At 34.2% G+C, this 20,748-nt stretch overlaps 1 protein-coding gene across 4 annotated transcripts in view; it reads left to right on the forward strand.

Annotated features, from left to right (window-relative positions):
- Positions 1–20,748, forward strand: part of Brinp3 (BMP/retinoic acid inducible neural specific 3) — a 366,083-nt gene that overhangs the window by 200,520 nt on the left and 144,815 nt on the right. For all 4 annotated transcript variants that reach the window (XM_075988181.1, XM_075988184.1, XM_075988182.1 and 1 more), the window contains one exon: positions 3,735–3,925. In XM_075988181.1, coding sequence (XP_075844296.1) covers positions 3,735–3,925 — 191 coding nt within the window. The remainder of the gene's footprint in view (positions 1–3,734; positions 3,926–20,748) is intronic.

Here is a 20,748-nt window from a genome sequence, read left to right on the forward strand (position 1 = left end):
CTCCCATTGTCTCCACACCCCTCTCACCCCACCCCTATCTAATTTTCAGAGAGGGTAAGACACATTGACTTGTGGAAGGTCCAAGTCTATCACTAGTATATCTAGACTGAACATGGTATACATCCAAAGAGAATAGGATCCCCCAAAGCAAGTACATACAGGAGGGATAAATCATTGTGCCACTGTCAGTGGCCCCTCAGTCTGCCCCAGCCATGCAAATGTCAAACCCATTCAGAGAAACTAGTTTGGTCCTATGCTTATTCCTTCCAAGTCTGGCTCCATTTTTAGGTTTGCCTTTTGTGCATTATACAGGCCCTTTTCAATGTTCAAGTTTTGAACATTGTGAATAATCTAAAGCATTGTGAATGAAGGATACTTTTCCCAGTATAGCGTACGCCCTAAAGATTCTAGACTGGTCTCCCTATGATGCATATACCAAGACCATCAAAGTTCTAAGACTCCAAGTATCTGAATAACGGAAAGGTTTCCCTGGAATTTGGAACACCGTTGGTATCAAAATTCACTTATTCTCAGCTCATATGTTTGCTTCTGCTCATCTGGCAAGGGTGGAACTGTCTTTCCCTGTGTAGTGCCTTTCCTAAGACAGTCTCCTGCTTCTTTAACGTTTGTTTTAGCAATACCAAGCCCTGCTGGTTTACACTACAGCTTTCTCTGTCTTGTCTCACTTGGTGTTGTGTCAGGGTGAAGTCTGACTTTCCTCATATATGTTCCCTGATCAAAACCACTCTAGATAGCTTTTAAGAATAGATTCTTTCTAGATTTTGCCTCCTGTCCTTCGTGTCTTGTAAAATGGCAAAATATGATTATTCTTTCACTTACAGATGCCAGAGTTTATATCACCAAAATTTGCAACTTGATGTGAAGCTTAAAAGAGCGTGGGCTTCTCTTGATAATAAAAATGTCATTCTTTCATTCAGTTAACCATTTAGAAGCAGTACTGTGTGCCTTTATTTAGCTACTATATAATTCAATGGCTGAGGCTATGCCAAGTTCTCTGTGTTTCATATCTTTTTGTTGGGGTGGGATATTTTTTTTACTTTTATTTAATCTTTATTTATTGCTGAAAATATCAACCCAATTTTCTTTATTTTTGTATTTTTTATCATTGTATTTATGTGTGTGTGTGTGTGTGTGTGTGTGTGTGTGTGTGTGTGTGTGTGTTTGTATTGAGACAAACTTTCATGTAGTGTGAAAATGACACAGACTCACTATATGGCCCTGACAAAGATCTTGGCTCCTGACTCCACCCTTGCCTTTAATTCCCTAAGTAGCAGTTTAACAGGAAAGTGCTATCACATCCAAAATTTATGTGGGCCTAATTTTAATTGGAAAACATTCCGACTTTCTCTAGTAAGTTATTTGTCTTTCTTGTTGAAAGCTACAACTTTTTCTTCTCAAAGAGCTGTGATCTAATTATTCATTTGCAAAGAAATAAACATCCATCATCAACTAACATTATTCTATACGTGATTATCATAGGTTTTATTTCTAGATATTATAGGACAATATAGGCAGATTGTCTGTCTTGCCTGTCAGCTCCCAAATAAACACATGTGCACTTCTTAATAATTATGAAAACTCAGCTGCTATCTTAAGCTTTTTTAACTAGCTTTTATAACTTTAATTAACTCATTTCTACTAATTTACTTTCTGTCTTGTGTCTTTTTTATCTTTACTCTGTACGGCCCATATTGCTTTCTGATTTTCTTCATGTAGGTTAGGTAACTCCACCTTCTTCTCAGTATTCTCCCCCCACCCCAAATCCTGCCTAACTATTGACCATATAACTTTTTATTATACTAATCACAGGGGCATATCTTCACGCCATGTAAAGAAGTATTCCACAGCATGATATACTAAATTTTTTTCTTAATTTCCTAATCTTGAAACTCTTTTATACTATTAAAATTATAACATTTGGTCACAAGTAAGAGGTTTATCAATTTTACTGCTAAATCATGTTTATTAAAACTGTACCTTTGATCATTGATTAAGATTAATAAATATCTGCCATGATATATGTTTTCCAATATTTGTATCGATTTTATGTGAAATTATGTATTTTTTCCCTTTTAGTCTCTGTAAACATTTCAAAGTTTCTTTTCTTTATATCTTCAAAGTTTTGGCAGAATCACCTTATGCAATCATTTGTGTCAACTCAGTGAGTTTTATGTCTAAAGGATACTATTAGCAAGAAAACAAAACCTTTTATTTAAATAATGTCATAAAATAATTACTTTCCTGGTTTCCAATTTTGATTTATTTTAGATTTTCTATGTCAATTGTTCATGCACTTTTCTCTTCTCTTGGAAAAAATAAATGTTGAGTGTTGTTATGCATTTTCTATCTCTTTGCTCAAGTAAGTGGCTTTGACACTTACATATACTTTTTACATCTTAAAACCTATTGAAAACTATTCTTTTTAAGTATATTTTTATTTCTTACAGTCGTCTTTCTTCATCAACCACTTTGTGTTGGATTCATATAGATTGCACACTTCAGTGAATGAAGTCACATATATTTATCAGTATAAACATTTCTTTGTAAACTGTTATAGTTCTATCCTTTAAACTGTGGCTTCAGAAAAAGTTTCTATAAAAGTGATTATATGGCCTACATCATTTATCATAGAAAACATATTAAATATTATATATCCTCCCTTAGGTTTTGAGGGAGGAAAGGAAATGGAGGAAATTTTATAATTATATTAAAATCTCTAAAATTATTTTAAATCACTTAGTGTTTTGTATATATAATTTTTTATTAAGAGCTTATTAAAATGTGGATTGACTGTCTTGGAGAGGTCTATGGTCTAATATCATTAGATGATCACAAGAGCTATGCTATAATAAAATATACGTCATCTTTCAGATAGATATATGCTGCTCTTGAGGATACTATTTTACCTACCCAAATCATCCTTTCAGTTTTTAAGTGGCCACACTTCTGCCATAACACATGGGTTACTGAGAAAGAACATGAAGTTAATTTGGTAATTATTTGTTGGATAAATGCACAGTGCTTTTAAAGTCTGAGAAGAACAAGTTCTTCATGTTCAACTTAGTACGGCTATTTTGTATTACTATCTGTTTTTTGGACACAGACACTTCCCTGTTACTCACTGTAAGTCTTATGTCACTGTTCATCATCATTATCAGTTTCTACAACTTCTATCGAGTTTAGTGATTTACATGGTGATTATTAATGCACCACACTTTAATACAGAATAGGAGGGAAACTTGGGAATTTGTTGCTAATGTATTTATGCATGCTTACAATAGGGGTTCTGTGCACTTCAGACGCACAACAGAAGACTACTTAGCTTTTCTTCTTTTCATCTTGTTAAGCTGTTCCTCTGGTAAAATTTAGGTTTTAATACGGTGTTGCATCACTTCAATTAATGTTTTCCCAGACTTTGCTTTGTGGTATACAAGTATAGACTAAGTTAAACTACATGACAAAATCAGATAGTTTAACAAAAATATCCTTTAACATGTTGATATTTAAAGTTTGCTAAGGATATTTTGAAAGCCTCAAATATCTGTGGTACTTATAGGTACTTGGGAAAGAAAAATAAAACTTTTAATGTCCATTCAATTTTGTGGTTCTCGTTGTCTTTTCCTTCAGTGCAGTTTGTAGTCACTCATCCCAGGAGAGAAGTATCACACTTACTTAGACTCGGAAATACAGTTGTTTTTATCTCATTAATGCAGGAGAGGAGTCACTCACAATTTTTGTGGACAAGCGGAAGCTGAGTAAAAGATCCGAAGGAAGTGACACAAGCACGAATAGCTCGTCTGTCACTCTGGAGACACTCCATCAGTTAGCTGCTTCCTACTTTATTGACAGGGACAGCACTCTTCGCAGACTTCACCATATCCAGATTGCATCCACTGCCATCAAGGTAAACCTGAACTAACAGTATCATTGTCCTCTCCCTTTGTTTATTTTATTCCTATGATGTCTTTCTGGCTATTTCCTGGGCCGGATGTTTAAATGATTATGTTTGAAAATGTGTTTTCGTATTTCAATTGCTTTTAATTATAAGGTATAATTCATTACATGCAGATGGATGCAGTATTTTCAATGTATATGTCAAGTTTGCTTTTAATATGAGCACATATAAATAATTAAAATTTACTTAAGTTTTGAGTTTCCTTCTTGTTAGGAGTGACTCCTTCGAATGGTATATGGAAGATAAACCTTAAAATCATATAGATCATATTTACAATTTTTCCTCATACTATGCTTTTAAAATATATCAAGATGTTCTGTTTGGAAGAAAGTGAAGTATAGCAAAAAAAAACATGAAAAATTTAAAAAGAAAGAGTTAGAATGTACAAGCATTTGGAGTAATATATGCCATAATGTGGAATTGGTAGAAAAAATACTATCAGGTTGCTAGAGTCTTTTGATTTTGTACTTAGTAAGTTTGACTATCAGAATTAATCAAATGAAATTTGATCCAGTTAACCAATCAAAAGATAGAAGATATAAAAACAGGAGAAACAAATAATGGTGTTGTGAGATTATACCATTTTAGTGGCATTCCTATAGAATATTAAGCTATTCATATTGTGTTTTGCCAATGGCAGGAACATTAATAACTGAGCAGAGAATGGATACAGTAAGTTTTTAAATGAATATAACAACAAGAAAATAAATACAAAGAACGTTTTTGTGTTTTGTATTTATTTCATACTTAATACAAGAAGCAAACAGAAAGTATAAAAATCATTATTTTATGAAATGAAAATAAATGTGTGCATGTCTTTGTGCCTTTAAGTTGAAAGATGATCACTTTGATAGTTCAAGAAATGCAAGCATGCCCACTGGCACACATATACTCTCTCTCACACACACACATATTATCTTGGAAAATATTGAAATATCTTTAGAGGAAGGATTATCAAACAATATGGAATGTTCTGATATACATTTGTTTAGTGTCTATAGTAAAAGAACTTGGGAAATTTTTCTGTAGATGTAAATTATAAAATGCAATTTTATATAATTCATACTTCATGAAATATAATTCATAATTTAGAAGTCAGCCTCTAACTGTGGAACTTTTATTGAGGAGCAGAACATATAAGCAATATTTATACTGCATAGATAAATATGCATTTAGTACAATTTCAGATATCTTTGATAATGTAGAAAGGCTCTAATATTGGATAGAATTAGATATTTACTGGATACTACTGATAAGAAATAGACTTTCCCAGAAATAAATTTTAATTATGAAAACAATATGTTAAGCTATAATTTACAATGGAGAAAGCATAAATATATGTTTATTACGTAACTATTCTCTTTTTCATTAAAGCTAGAAATACTCAGCCAAGTTTTTAGTACCTATAAGTAAAAAATATTCACTCACAATTCATAACTAAAAAATATTTTTTCTAATACATTAAATTTTTCTCTTACAAAGACATTTGTCACTGAATGCATACACTTTAATGTAGCATATAGCAGCATATTAAAACTGATTTAGACTTTACTTACACAACAAGTGTTATTGGAAAGACAGGATTCCACAGTGTTCACAGTCTAGCTGTGCAGTAGAAAGGAGACCCTGAGAGAAGAGACTCTGATGAGGAATGAGGAATGCAGGGTCTTCTCTGAAAGAGAAGAAGAAGTAACTTTGACTTTGGAAGCTGACATCCTCACCTTGATTGAGTGAGCATCTGACATTTCCCTTCTTCCATTAACAATAAAAGCCCCTGAATTCCTAAGCATCTGCCCAGAAACTGAAGACTGACAGATGTCAAATCTTAGATAATGGAGAAGAAACAAAGTATGATAGGATGATGAGAGATGATGTTATGAATTACAACATGTATATTTTACTATTAAACGATAAAAAACTGGAAATGATTTTGTGCCAGATCAAAAGAGCATGCCTGTGAGCTCATCCACATAAATTTATTAAGCATGCAAGAGTGAGAACAATAGATTTTGAAAAGAACACAATTGAGCTTTCTGGGATTAATGTTGTCTTCGGTGCTATTAATTTTTAGAAGACATTGTAATTTTAAGTGATTGGTAATGTCTGAAGCAGGGTGGGTTGGTTCTGGGATACTTTGAAGGGTTTATGCCACTGTGCTGTGTTGCAGCTGCAATAAAGCTCAGGGGTGGGTATTCACATGAGCCTCAGGAGAACAGACTTTTTACAACGCAAGTGCTCTAAATAGGGGTCCTATGAGGATGAAACAAAAGTCTGTCTCACTTGCTTGTTTATGATATTACATATAATAAATGATAGTCATGATGGTAATATGAATAAAAGGGGTGGTGAGACATATTCAAGATTACCAAATATAAATAATAGTGATTCAAAATTACTTTAAGGAAGCAACTTAAAGATTTATCCAGTACCTAGGCACACACACACGCATGCAAAGTACTAAGAGAAAATACAAATAATAAAATCAATGTAATGGAGTAATTAATTGAATGCAGAGGTTGTTTTACTGTGTTGTAACTAAATTTAATTCCTTCATTAAATCCTGAGAGCTTGCATTTATTAACTTTACATATTATATCATATTATTATATATAAGTTGTTATTAGAATAACAAGATACACATCTTCCTTGTTTAGTTGTAGTATGTGTGTTCAGGGTACCATGTAAGAGGCATTTTATTTATTGAATAAATGTTCAATGCTTTTGCCTCTCAATTTACAGAATTTACAAAGCAAAGTACTGTTAAAAAATAAACTCATACCAGACATCAACAAAAATTACATCTAAATCTGCACAACCCTGCCAACTTTATCCATGTGAATTCATGAAAAACACAAAGGAGCTGAGCAATTAGTGCTAACTATGAGCTGCATTCTAGAAAATGAACGAGAGCAATTTGTTGTGTTTATCTCCTATAATTATGAAAGGAAATGTGAGTAGCAGCTCATTAAGGCAATTGTAAATTTCAAGACAAAGGCTAAGAACCGCTGGGTAGCTCAATAATGTCCCACATAAGTGTGATTAATACACAAATAAAAGTTTTATTTCTCATTAAATCATTCATTGTAATGTCAAATGTTGAAAATTGGTTATTACTTTTAAATTCTCAAGTCAAGTGAATTAACTGACATACAGTTTCACTAATATATAGTTGTAGTAGTAGTAGTAGTAGTAGGTCATGTAAATTAAATTAATCAAGGAGAAGAAAAAAAGAACAACTCTCAACCTGGTTTGGTATGGTACCATTCCACAGGTTGTAATTGGTTACAATCTGAGAAAAAAAATGGAGCTGAGGGCCAGATTTCATTACTCTCTCTTCTTGACTCTGAATGACATACAGTCACCTTTTCCAAGCTCCTTTCACATTGACTTCTGCAAAGATAGTCTATCTTATCAAAGTATGAGCAAAAATAGCCTCTCTCTCTTCCTGTTGCCTCTTTCAGTTTTTTGTTGCAGTAACAAATACCTAATGCCTATATTAAATTAATTCAAAAAATTTAATTTGACAACCTCTCCTAATAAGTATTGTTTATATGTTAAGAGTAAAAATTAGTGATTTACTATTAGCTTTACATTCTTAATTTAAAAATAGCTTTTATGGTGTTAAAAAAAAACCAAAACCACTATTCTCAGGTCTTTAAGGTGTTGAAACAGGAGGATTGTAAAACCAGTCTAAATGTATTACAGGATATAGCCAAAGTAGAAAAATTCTGACACTATTCTAAAGTAAAAGTTAGTTGTGAAAAGCTTTGGATATAGCTCAGTGTGAATGTGCTTAAAATGAAGTCTGCTATGAATTGTGAAATTTCTGTAGTCAGTATACTTGGCATGTCCATCTTCGAATCAGCTCAGCTCAAATTCTATACTTTAAAAATAATTTATTTTATTTTTTGAGATTATAATATTATACCTTTCACCCTTATAATTTCTTCCCATTTAACCTTCTTATAAACTCTCTCTCTCTCTTTTTTTTTTTTTTACAAATCCGAACCTTCTCAGTCTGTAGAATGCTCTTTGTAGGTGTGTTTTCAGGGAGTATTTCATTTCTTAAAGGATGACAATATCGCCTAAGGTCTTCTTTTCAAATTTCCCATATGCAATCTATCACTAAATGGATTTTTTTCATGCCTTTCATTGTATCTATATATTCACCCATCCCCCTGTTAGCAACTTCATAGCCTTTGGGTACCATCAATATCTCCCTCAAAAATAACTTTATGTTTCGTTGGTTTCTATACTCACTTTTGTCTTAGAGTATGTACATGGAAACATGATCACACAGCATTTAAATTTAATAGCTGGTGGGTTTCACTATGAAAAATGACTGCCCCCGAAAAGGAAAATGACTGCCTAGTTTGTTTGTCGTTTTGTAAATGATTGAATTCTCTTGTTTTCCGTGTGCAATAGTACAATGTTGGATATATAATCTCTACTCCCAACAAACACATGCTGGTATTGTTTTCTTAGCTGTTAGTAATAGTGTTGTAATGAAGACACACACACGTTTATATGTACTTATGTAAACTGGCAGAATGCTTCTCTGCGTTTTTAGTACAGGCATATTCTTTGCTGCCATTTTGACAACAAAAGTGATTAGAAATTTTTTTGTGCATAAATAGTGGAAGCATTTTGTCATTTTTTATTTTGTGATAATAAAATATTCATCACTAGTTATATGGTTAGATACTTCTTTACTTTTGTTGATCTTTTTTATATATAATTATACTCCTTGGTGGTATATACAGAACTTGTTATTCTCTTCTGATATTCTTTCAATCAAACATTTGTGTGTGTGTGTATATTACCAAGAGGTGCATAATATTTGCTTGTTACATTAAATAATGAGAGAAATAGGAAAAATATTAAACATTTTTATTGCTTGTGATATTTATACTATGTTTATAACATTCTTTTGTCTAGATCTTTTCAAATTCAATTCATTTTCTCAACCAAAGGAGGAGTAAACTTGTTGAGGCTGTCAAGCTTCAGTTGCTTTCTGTTTCCACATACCACATTGCTTATGATTCAGAGCAAAGGTTATATTTATGCTTTGCATGCTGCAATATGTCAGTTAGCATAGTGTGTTCCAGCTGAGCCAGGGATACAAAGTAATATCTTAAGAGAACAGCAACATAAAGTAAAGACATGGAATTGGTAAACCAGGCTGGTGATGACGCCTACTTAAATATTAAAAAAGATGGTTTTAGAGAAAGTGACCAGGATAGACATTTTCAAAAGAATATTGTAGTCAATTAGCCTAAAATAAATAGCATTTGTGACCTTTATGACAGTATTAGAGTTTCAGCATAATTTAAGAAACAAAAAATAGGGAAACCCAAAACTGTCACAGATTTTAACAACTTTTTCTTTGTCACAGAAAAGAAAGCCGTGATCAGCAATAAAATGAAAGATTTAAGTGTGTGTCATGCAAGTTATTTATGCATAAATTAGCACTAGAAAGATATATGGGAAATCATCAAATATTAAAAATAAAATAACAGACTTCTAAAGCATCCATGAGTTAAAGAAAAAATAAAAATAAATGGTACTGAAGAGATGGTTCATACTTGCCCATACTGCCAGATCCTTAGACCCGCCTAAATTCAGAAGCAGTAGAAACATCTGTATTCCTAGTGATTCTCAGACAAGGATAATTCTGTAGCATGTCTGGCCCTCATCCTGGCATCTGTCCTGGTACACACAAAGTTTTCTAATAAGGTCAAAGTTCAAGATACCAACAAACTGAGTAACTAGGTGAAAAATATGTTTCTACATATCAATTTCCTTTCTTTCTTTCAAGAGATGCATGACAGCTTAGGGCAAATTGAAAAATTAACATTGAAATGTATACAAAATTTTCAAATGTTTCTGTAATTTACAAAAAGAAGTTCCAAATATTGAGGTAAAATTGTCAGAAAACTGAATTTTTATCATGAAATAAATAGTAATACAAGAATACATTTAAAAAGTACAAAATAAACCCTAAGCAAAACAAGAAAAAATAGAAATGGAAGTCAATAAATTAGAAAACAAGAAACATTGAGAAAAAAATTAAATTATTCAAAATATTATTTTTGAACATAAATAAAATTTATAAGAATATAACAAAAATTACCAGGACAGAAAACAATAACATATTCATTTTCCAGTAGGAGAAGTGTATGAGTTAATAACACCATCAGTGACACCAGTATGTTATCAACAAATTTATACCTACAGATGTGAAAATTAATTGACACATTCCTTGACAGACAGCTTTCTAAAACTCATTCAAGAATGCAAAATCTGAATAACTCTATATTTATTAGGCAGATTCTTACTTAATGATACACTCTGATGAAAAGACATCCTATCTAGATGGCTGCAGTATTAAATTTTTTACAAATAATCTAATACAACAAAAATTATATCACTCTTCAAAACTCATACAGAGCATTGAGATAGACTGATGATGCATAAGCCATGTCTTGAGCTAAAAAAAAAAATCACTTTAAAGCAAGACTAGGTGAAGATGCTACCAATAGAGTTTAAAGAGTGTGTATCTGCACATGCAGAGTCAAGTTTAATTGAACCATTTTGAACGAAGGAATGTATCAAAATTTTAGAGGTTGATTCAAATAATTCAGGGAGCAATAAAGAAAAATCTAGCAATTTCAATTATTCTAATAATTATATTAAATATAAGATTACACAGAAGATAGATTTAGACATTTACAAAGGTATAGAGAAACTTTGAACTAAATCAGAAATATGTTTCTATGAAAGAAAATAAAAAGCAGGTAGAAATGGACCTTCCACAGATGATAAGGAGCATGTTCAAAAGTATTTAACAAGTGTTCTCTAATTCCAGATAAAAGAAAGACATGTCTGCTCCTCATGCTGCTTATTAAAAACTGTTCTGGGTGCAGCTACTTCAGTCATCCAATATAAGGAACGGAGTCATTAAAAATGATAAAAGCTAAAATTTTCTTTATTCATAGCTAGTTTAAATGATTATACTGAATACCCAGTGATGTCTTTAAAAACATAAGAAGTAAATGTGAACGTTTGCAAGCTTACAGTATAATACATATTGTAAATCCATTTCTACAAAATGTGAAAGTATTAATCAGTGATAAACATTTAAAAAGTTCAATAAAGCCATTGAAGGTTTGTCTAAATTCTTCACTTCATGATTTTAATATCAATATTGCACTACTTTAAACTTGCATGGAATACATGTATTTATGTCCTTGTATGTGTGCAAATGCTCTGTATGTCAGTCCATCTGTAAGAACACATTATACCTAGCTGTCTGTCTTAGTCACTGTTCTATTGCTGTCAAGAGACACCATTCCCAAGGCAACTCTTACAAAAGAATCGACTAAATCTTCTTTAGTTTCAGAGGTTTAGTCCATTTTCATTATGGCAAGGAACATGATGGCAGACAGGGAGGCATGGTACTAAAGAAGCAGTTGAGAATTCTATATTTGGATCCAAATGCAGCAAGAAGAGCGCGACACTGATGCTTGGACTTTGGAAGTCTCACAGCACACCCTTTTCGGCAAACCTCAAATAACAAAGACATGCCTACTTTACCAAGGCCACACCTGTTTCTTCCTTTTGGAGTAGTGCATTCCCTGATGACTAAGTATTCAAATATATAAGCCTATGAGGGCAATTCTTATTCACATCACACCACCATCTATAATCTGCTGCAAGGTACTGATTTCCCTCATATTTTCTCTGTTTCACTATTTCTGACAAGTAGTTCTAATTATTGTGACTATTTCCTCAATAAAGACTCTGAGGTTTCTTTGCCTCTTTTCCAGATTGTTTTTGTTTTCAAATTTTCAGTAAAGTTTTTCTCATAAAAAATGTATTTCCTTTTATGTTTATTCTTCCTGTACTTCTTATATCTAGTAGATATCCTTGATCCCTTTGATATATTCTCGGCTAGTTTATACTTCCATCAAATAATCCTTTTCTCTGAAACTAAATATACATTTATACATTTATGTATATATATGTACACACATGTACATATATATACAAAACAATTAATATATAGCTGTTGTGTCACATGTATATGTAAATATAATGTACTTAATCATTATATATATATATATAAAATCTGTCCATATCATCCATAGTCATTGAGATACACAGAAATGCGTATGTAAATCATTCTTAAAGATCTTAGAAAAAGCTCAGACCATTCTTCTCTTTCACTCTGTTGCAGTTTCTCAGTTTCATTATTCTTACTTGAATTGCTTTAAGTATTTTATAACTATAAAACAAAATTAATATGAAACTTCATGAAAATGTAGTTAATGAAAATTAAGGTGCAGTAAAAAAGTAATACTATTACAATTACACAAAAATATTACTACTATTTCACTCCCATTTTCAATATCTATTTATCCAAAAATATGTACATTATTTCCAATTTTTCCGCATATTATATAATACAATTAATAACAGATTTTTTCATCTGTCTTAGTGTTTATGTCTTCTTCACATTTTACTGTGTTTCAATGATGCAGTGATTTACACTTTAGTGTTCCTTATTAGATACTCGAACCATTGTTGTCCAGGAAACCTAAATTTTATATTGTAATATATCTTTAAATTATTTGTATTGGTCTTATTTCCACATAATTCATGGGATTCAATGTATAAGAAGTGTATGTGAATATAATGTAGTTAATCATATTCCTGTCCCCTTCACTGATCTCTTCCTCTTCCTAAAAGTCCCTTCATTCTTTACAAAGGTTGCTGTCATTACAGATTTGACATGACACGTGAAAGAAAATATGTAACCACTGCACACTGAGTATGATTTATTTGCCTGACTTAATGTGTTTTTCTAACTTTACAACTTAGAGTGAATTTTTTTTTATTGAAAAAATTTCCACCTCCTCCCAGCCTCCCATTTCCCTTTCCCACCCCTCACTCCTCTCCCCCTCCCCCACTCCTCTCCAATCCAAAGAGCAGTCAGGGTTCCCTGCCCTGTGGAAAGTCCAAGGTCCTCCCCCTTCCATCCAGGTCTAGGAAGGTGAGCATCCAAACTGGTTAGGCTCCCGCAAAGCCAGTACATGCAGTAGGATCAAAACCCAGTGCCATTGTCCTTGGCTTCTCATCAGCCCTCATTGTCTGCCATGTTCAGAGAGTCCGGCTTTATTCCATGCTTTTGTCACTCCCAGTCCAGCTGGCCTTGGTGAGCTCCCAATAGATCAGCCCCACTGTCTCAGTGGGTGGGTGCACCCTCCTTCTGCTCCTCATTTGGACCTTGGAAGCTCAGTCCGGTGCTCCAATGTGGGTCTCTGTTTCTATCTCCATCCATTGCCAGATGAAGGTTCTATGGTGATATACAAGATCAGTATGGCTATAGGATAGGGCCATTTCAGGTCCCCTCTCTTCAGCTGCCCAAGGAACTAACTGGGGACATCTCCCTGGACACCTGGGAGCCCCTCTAGGGTCAAGTCTCTTGCCAACCCTAAGATGGCTCCCTTAATTAAGATATATACTTCCCTGCTCCCATATCCACCCTTTCTTTTTCTCAACCATCCCATTCCCCCAAGCTCCCCCCATCCTCCCCTTCTCACTTTTCTCTCCCTATCTCCCCTTACCACCATCCCACCCCACCCCCAAGTTCCCAATTTTTGCCTGGCAATCCCGTCTATTTCCAATATCCAGGAGGATAATTATATGTTTTTCTTTGGGTTCACCTTCTTATTTAACTCTTACAGTGAATTTTTAAACACAGAATTTAAGAGCTAAAACAATAACAATTTTAAGATTTTTAATGCATTGTGTCAAATATTTTTTAAGAAAAAAATTCCAATAACCACAAAACTAAAAGCAACCATTTGTCCATTTGTACACAGATTAGCTGATGAAGCTATCCCCTGAGTATTTTTTCAGGTTTTTGTCCTTGTTCAGTCCAGTGTAAAACCTGAAAGTGTCAGGATGGCCACATGTTTAAAGACAATCTGGTTCTCTAAGTCATAAGATATTTCTACTTCTCTTTTAATTAACCTTCTTTAGAGACTTGTCAATTACCTCTGTTTATCAGGGAAAAAATTGATCTCACAGTGATTTCCAGAAAACTCAAAATAACAAGATGCAATATGACTAGTCACAAACCCTCGCATTAAGGCAACTAAATAGGAAGAAATAGTTCCCATGAGCAGGCAGAAGAGTAAGAGACATTCACTCTCCCATCCTTAGGAGACTCACAAAACCCAAAAGCTAATGCCTACAGCATGTAGGCAAAGGGCCTGATGCAGACTCATAGGGGCTCCATCGTTCGTTACTGCTTCAGTTTCTGTGAGCCCCCATGAGCCTACTTAGTTGATTCTGTGGGCTGTGTTCTGGTGTTCTCAATCAATCTGCTTCTATAACTTGACCTGTCCTTCTTCTTCCAAGTACCCGTAGCTCTGCCTAATGTTTGGTTGTGGCTCTCAATATCTACTTTAGGAAGCCTTTCTGATGGCTATGCACTGATGCATGAGTATAGTAGAATATCATTTTGTGTGTTAGTTGTGATTGGTTCTACCCTAGGTCTCTGAGCAATCCAGTTTACAGATTAGGACCAAACAGGCTGTTGTCAGGCATAGCATGGGCTCCCTCATGTTGCTTGGGCCTCAAGTTGACCTGTCAATGTCCCCTTGCATTCTGCAAGCCAGGCAGGTTGTGGAACATATATTTGGTGGCTAGGTCAGTGTTTAAGTTCCACAAGTTTGGTTCCAGATGATGACTGATTCAGATGCCATATCCACAAGTAATAGTAATTCTTTTTTAATTTTTCTTTTAATATTTTTATTATTATTAAAAATTTCCACCTCTTCTCCTCCCATTTTCTTCCCCCTCCCCTTACCCCTCCCTCTCCAGTCCTAAAAGCAGTCAGGGTTGCCTGCCCTGTGGGAAGTCCAAGCCCCCCCCCCATCCAGGTCTAGAAAGGTGAGCATGCAAAAAACTAGGCTCCCACAAAGCCAGTCCATGTAGTAGAATCAAACCCAGTGCTATTGTCCTTGGCTTCTCAGTCAGCCCTCATTGTCAGCCTCGTCTAGAGAATCTGGGTTGATCACATGCTCTATCAGTCCCAGTCCAGCTGGCCTTGGTGAGCTCCCATTAGATCACTCCCACCGTCTCAGTGGGTTGACATACTCCTCGCAGTCCTGACTTCCTTGCTCATGTTCTCCCTCCTTCTGTTCCTCATTTGGACCTTGGGAGCTCAGTCCAGTGCTCCAATGTGGGTCTCTGTGGGGAGGATGGGAAGAGCTTGGGGGAATGGAATGGTAGGGATGGAGGAAGGATGGATATGAGGGCAGGGGAGTAGATATCTTAATTAAGGGAGCCATTTTAGGGTTGACAAGAGACTTGACTCTAGAGGGGTTCCCACGTGTCCAAGGAGATGTCTCAAGTTTGTTTTTTGGGGAGAAGAGGAGAGGGTTCCTGAACTGGCCTTATTCTATAGCCATACTGATGAATATCTTGCATATCACCATAGAACCTTCATCTGGTGACGGATGGAGATAGAGACAGTAATAGTAATTCTTGTTAGGGTCATCTCACAGGTTTCAGAAAGGTTTCAATGCACTATGTTTCTATATTGCCCCCTAAATACCCACCTAGTTCATATTCTTTCAATCTATTCCTTTTTCCCAAACCTGATATCTTCTGTTCCCATCTTCCACTCACCCCCTGGTCCACCCACAAAATCTATTCTATTTCCTACGCACAGGGATATCCAGGAGTCACTTTTAGGCCTCATATTTATCTCACGTCTTTGGATCTGCGGATTGTACTGTTGTCATTCTTTCCCTAACAACTAATGTCAATTTATAAGTGAGTGCATAATCATGTTTTTCTTTTTGGCTCTGCGTGGTTTTGCTTGGGATGGATTTTTTGTCATTCCATTCATTTATCTGCAAATGTCATTATTTTTCAAAGAGTTGACTAATACTCCATGGAATAAACATATCACACTTTTTTAAAGTCATTTTTTTCAGTTGAGGAACACCTAGATTGTTTCCTGTTTCTGACTATTATGAATAAAACTTCTATGAAATAGTTGAACAAGTCCTTGTGGTGGATGGGACATCCTTTAGGCATATGCCCAAGAGTGATAAGCTAAATGTTGAGGGAGACTTATTCCCAATTTTCTGAGGGCTGACATATTTAGTTCCACAGTGGCTGTACAAATTTACACTCTTATCAGCAATGAAGGAATGTTACCCTTTTCCACATCTTCACAAACATGAATTCCCACTTGAGTAGGAATCTCAAGGTAGTTTTGATTTGCCTTTCACTGATGGTTAAAGATTTTGAACTTGTCTTTAAGTGGTTGTTGGCCATTTCATATTCCTCTAATAAGAATTTTCTTTTTAGAATAATACCCTATTATTTAATTGGATTATTTGGTTTGCTGATGTCTAGTTCCTTGGTGGTTAAGTGGTAGAATTCTCATTCTTTCTACACATTTTATGTTCATGTTCTAGTTCTATTTCGTTCCACTGTTTCCAGTCTTTGAAATCAAATTTCTTGAAATTGGTAACAATCAAAGAAGGATAAATATTACTCAGCTTTCTTAGCTTTCCATTCTAGAATTTTTTTTTGTAGAAGTACTGAAAATCAAAGGTAGAATATGGAGTTTCTTCTCATTTCCTCACTCCTCCATAAAATATAAGTGAGTACAGACTTTGTAATTAGAGCTCTTGAGTCAGAAAATAGTTTTCTGCTTGGCTCCCTTATGCATAAGATCCCACAAAGCAGCTTTATATACTCAGGAAAGAATGATGGTTTTAGTTTTATATTTGGTTTTATATTCACATTGGAATTTTACTCTGTCATATTGTCTCTAAAATAGGAGTTAAAATTTTGCTTGAGTATTTATTTATCTTTATTAAGAAGACATATCCTTGTCTTTCTGTCTGGGATGAAGACAGCCATGTTTCCCTTGACTATAAGAAAGTTTTTATATATCTCTGAATGGTGCTTTATCTACAGCATCTTTTGTTTCATGATTTAAAGCCTCTAAGGTTTTGTTTATCTCACTCCATTTTCTGTTACATGACAGAGATAATCAGTTGTGAGTTTTTCAACATGCATTTTGTACTAAAACTCCTTGTTTTTAAGTGCTAGTTTTGCATGTCTACTTCACATTTCTTAATTTATTTTCCTTTTGTGATACACTAACATGACAAAAGTAAGTTAGAAGAAAAAGTAGTTTTTGGCTTTCAATTCTACATTATAGTCAACTAGTATGGGAAAAACCAAGGCAGGAACTTCAAACAGCTAGAAAAACTACATCCACACTGAACAGCACAAACCAACGAATTAATCCTTGTATGCTTATTCTCAAACTTCCTATCTATACTTCATTACCCTAGCTCCAGAGAGTAGTGCTGCCCACAGTGGGCAGTTCTTCAAACATCAAACATTTCACTAAGATAGTAATTCACAGATATTTTCCAAATTTTTTCTCTAAAATTATTTTACATTTTTGCCAAGATGACAATTAAAACAACCGAACTTTTTTATCAATAAATTTTTCTATCTCCAAAATCTGGTTTTCATTCTTCATCTCTACCTACGTGCTTCCAATTCTTTCAGATATAAAGATTTAGTTATTTTTTGCTTGCTTTTAATAGTGTACACTTTTTCCAACATTAATTTGTTAGAACCTAAAATGGTTCAAGATAAACCTTAACATGCTGTGAATACTTTAGAAACAATTAAAATACTTGCAGAAAATAGAGTGAGTGACATTAAAGTATAATCAGTATTTTAAGGTATATTTTTTTTGATGTTCACTCGAGGATTCAAGCTGTTCCTCCCAAATTAAACTTAAATATCTAAATCTCAATCAGAGTCAGTTCAAAAAGGAAGATTACCCATTTTCCGATGGATCCAGGCAGTTGGTATTCTATGGGGGCTGAGCTGAACATTCATAATCCCTTTCCTAAATAACACTGATTGGATGTGCTTTTTCATTTTTGATGAAAGAATTTGGGTATTAGAAGAAGGTGAAATAAATCCTTTCAAAATGGTTCTCCTAGACACACTAGCAAAAGAAAAGACAACTTCATCCTTAATAACTCCTTAATAACACTTGGGGCAACTAAAATAGGTTCTTTGCTTTAGATTTTTTTTGTTCTTTTTTTAAACTTATTTTTGTTCAAGATTGAAGGAACAGCTTAGGACACATCTTTCTACTAGAAATCAGTGTTGGCTGATTATAATCCATAATCCGAGACAAATATCTCACTGGCAGAACTTTCAGTCTATAAAACTGTGAGCATCATTTCTTCCCACATGTGAGTTGTCAGGAGCCAATTTCCTCCTAAAATCATTACAGGAACCATCACCCTGGGGAGTCTGCAGAGAACCCCACACCCCTAATTGTGTTAGGAATCGTTCTATTGACAGAGCCTACCCCACACCCAAATTGGCTGTTTATGGGGAGCTATCTGTTAGCGGAACCCACCCCACATTCCAAACTATCTAGAGAACTAGGTGTGTCATCTCCTAGTTGTGACTTCCTGGCCTACAATGACCTGATCGAAGATAAACTCCTGCCTACATTACCAACTCGGACCATGTGACCAACGTGAACCACGCGGCAAGAGCCCAGGCCCCTGTGCCCATCCCCCAACTCTTTACCATATATAAGTTGTACCCCGTCTCTAATAAACTGAGGCTTTGACAAGAAACCCCGCTTAGCCTCCTTCCTGTCTCCTAGCTCATATCTTCCAGGTAGTGCCTCTCCGGGACCCTGGAATAACTGACTGCTGGGAGGGTTACTAACCTTAGACTGAGTAACCCCCCAAAGGCAGTCTACAGTGAGTTAAATTTATAGTTCCCAAAAGAATATCAAAGAAGCAAATAAAAGTAATAAAATCAGTGGCATATCTTGTTTAGTAAGGGTTAGCCCTTAATAAATGACTTTTCTATGCCCATTGGGCTCTCTCTGGTCATGGAAGACACGAGTAGGAAAGTTGAAGTCAGCTGTGCTAACTGCTTGGTACATTGATCAGGGTTTCCTTGGTGACTGACCTTGTCCCCTACCTGTGGTGTGTGTGTGTGTCTCTCTCTCTGTGTGTGTGTGTGTGTGTGTGTGTGTGTGTGTGTGTGTGTGTGTGTATGTGTGTGTTTACAAAATAGTAGATGTTTTCCCAGTCTCTCAGTCTCCTAGGTTAGTTTCCTGCCTACTTGAATGACAAAACCTAACTGTTCAAAAATAAGGAAGTAATAAAGTGGGTTGAATTTTCAAATAAGAGTATTTCCTCATGATTAAAATACAGTTTAAACAAGTATATATAACTGTTAAAAAACATGGTGTAAATATTTGTAAATTGAATAAAAGTTGATTGCATTAATTTTATATATGTTAAAAGAAGACACAAATGGCATTATAAATGTCAACAAATGTATTTTTATGGTGAGTTTGTAATTTATTCCGTTGTAGTGAAGAGACACAAGCACATGACACCATTTGCTATGCTTTTTATCTATATCATCATTGCTATCTTTGAAAACAGATTTGGGGGATATAATTTATATACTTCATAATTCACTCAAAATTTCAATTTCAATGAATTTTAGTTTAGGGAAACTTTCAGCCCAGTAGATTTTGGAATATCTAAATCATCTCGTGTGGAATCACAAGCACTTTATTATTAGCCATAATCACCCAAATGTATATTGCCATAAGTGGTAATATATTTTGTCACCCTTTTGTCCCCTTTGTTCTGGAATTTCCTATATGTGGCAGAATGAAGTGTGTGTGTGTGTGTGTGTGTGTGTGTGTGTGTGTGTGTGTGTATGGAATACTCTTTTTAAGAGTTTTCATAGAGGTAGCATGATCTAACATCACCTTTCCTGGAATTATATATTGTTTTAAACTTCTATGTGTGTACTGGGAATTGAACCACAATACTATAGAGGGGTAGTCAGCGCTCTTTATTGTTGACCCTTCTCTACAGATTTTAGGTATTTTCAAATCTTTTCAGTCCATTTCACCTCTTGGTTCCTTGATAATTTTTTTTTTCATTCTCCACAATAAAAACACTAATGTTCTTTTTGATCCTGTGCTTCAAATGGATAGAATAGGCTGTCTAGAGAGGTTTTTTTCAATTACTAGAATGGAAGACATTTAAAGTACTTTTAGCAATCTTAATGATTTCTAATTATGAAAATGTATTCCCTCAAACTAAAAGGAAACAAGAGCAGCCTAATTATTAAGAAAACTATCTTGAAAAATTTTAGACATAATGGAAATTTCAGGAAAGAAGCAATGCAGAAAGAAAAAATACAAAGAAACTGTATTGACTATGCAAGAATATTTGCATTGTATATCCATGAAATTCTTTTTATTATACAGAAACTAGAAATGGAAAATTACTTATATTTATTATTTATATTCATTTATTTTATCCACTTTAATCTTTACTATACTCCTTTAATAACTACAGATAAGAGTAATCAGAAAACACAAGTAACATCTTTCACAGGGTAAAAAATAAGTATTTTAAACAAAATTTTAGTTTTTAAAAATTACAAATAAGCAAACAACAAAGAAAAACAAGGGCACACAGTAAGGATCATATTAGCATAAAGGCAGAGTCAGATAATGAAGCCAGAGTGTGCAGAAGATTTCAGTGAATGTACTCTTAGTTGTTTCAACTCTTAAAAAAAAAAAAACCAGAAATCATATAGTCTTAAGTCTTTTCCAAAAACATGTTAGTCTTATAGTATTTATGCAATGT

The sequence above is a fragment of the Microtus pennsylvanicus genome, chromosome 10 (genome assembly GCF_037038515.1).
Source record: "Microtus pennsylvanicus isolate mMicPen1 chromosome 10, mMicPen1.hap1, whole genome shotgun sequence".
Lineage (NCBI taxonomy): Eukaryota > Metazoa > Chordata > Mammalia > Rodentia > Cricetidae > Microtus > Microtus pennsylvanicus.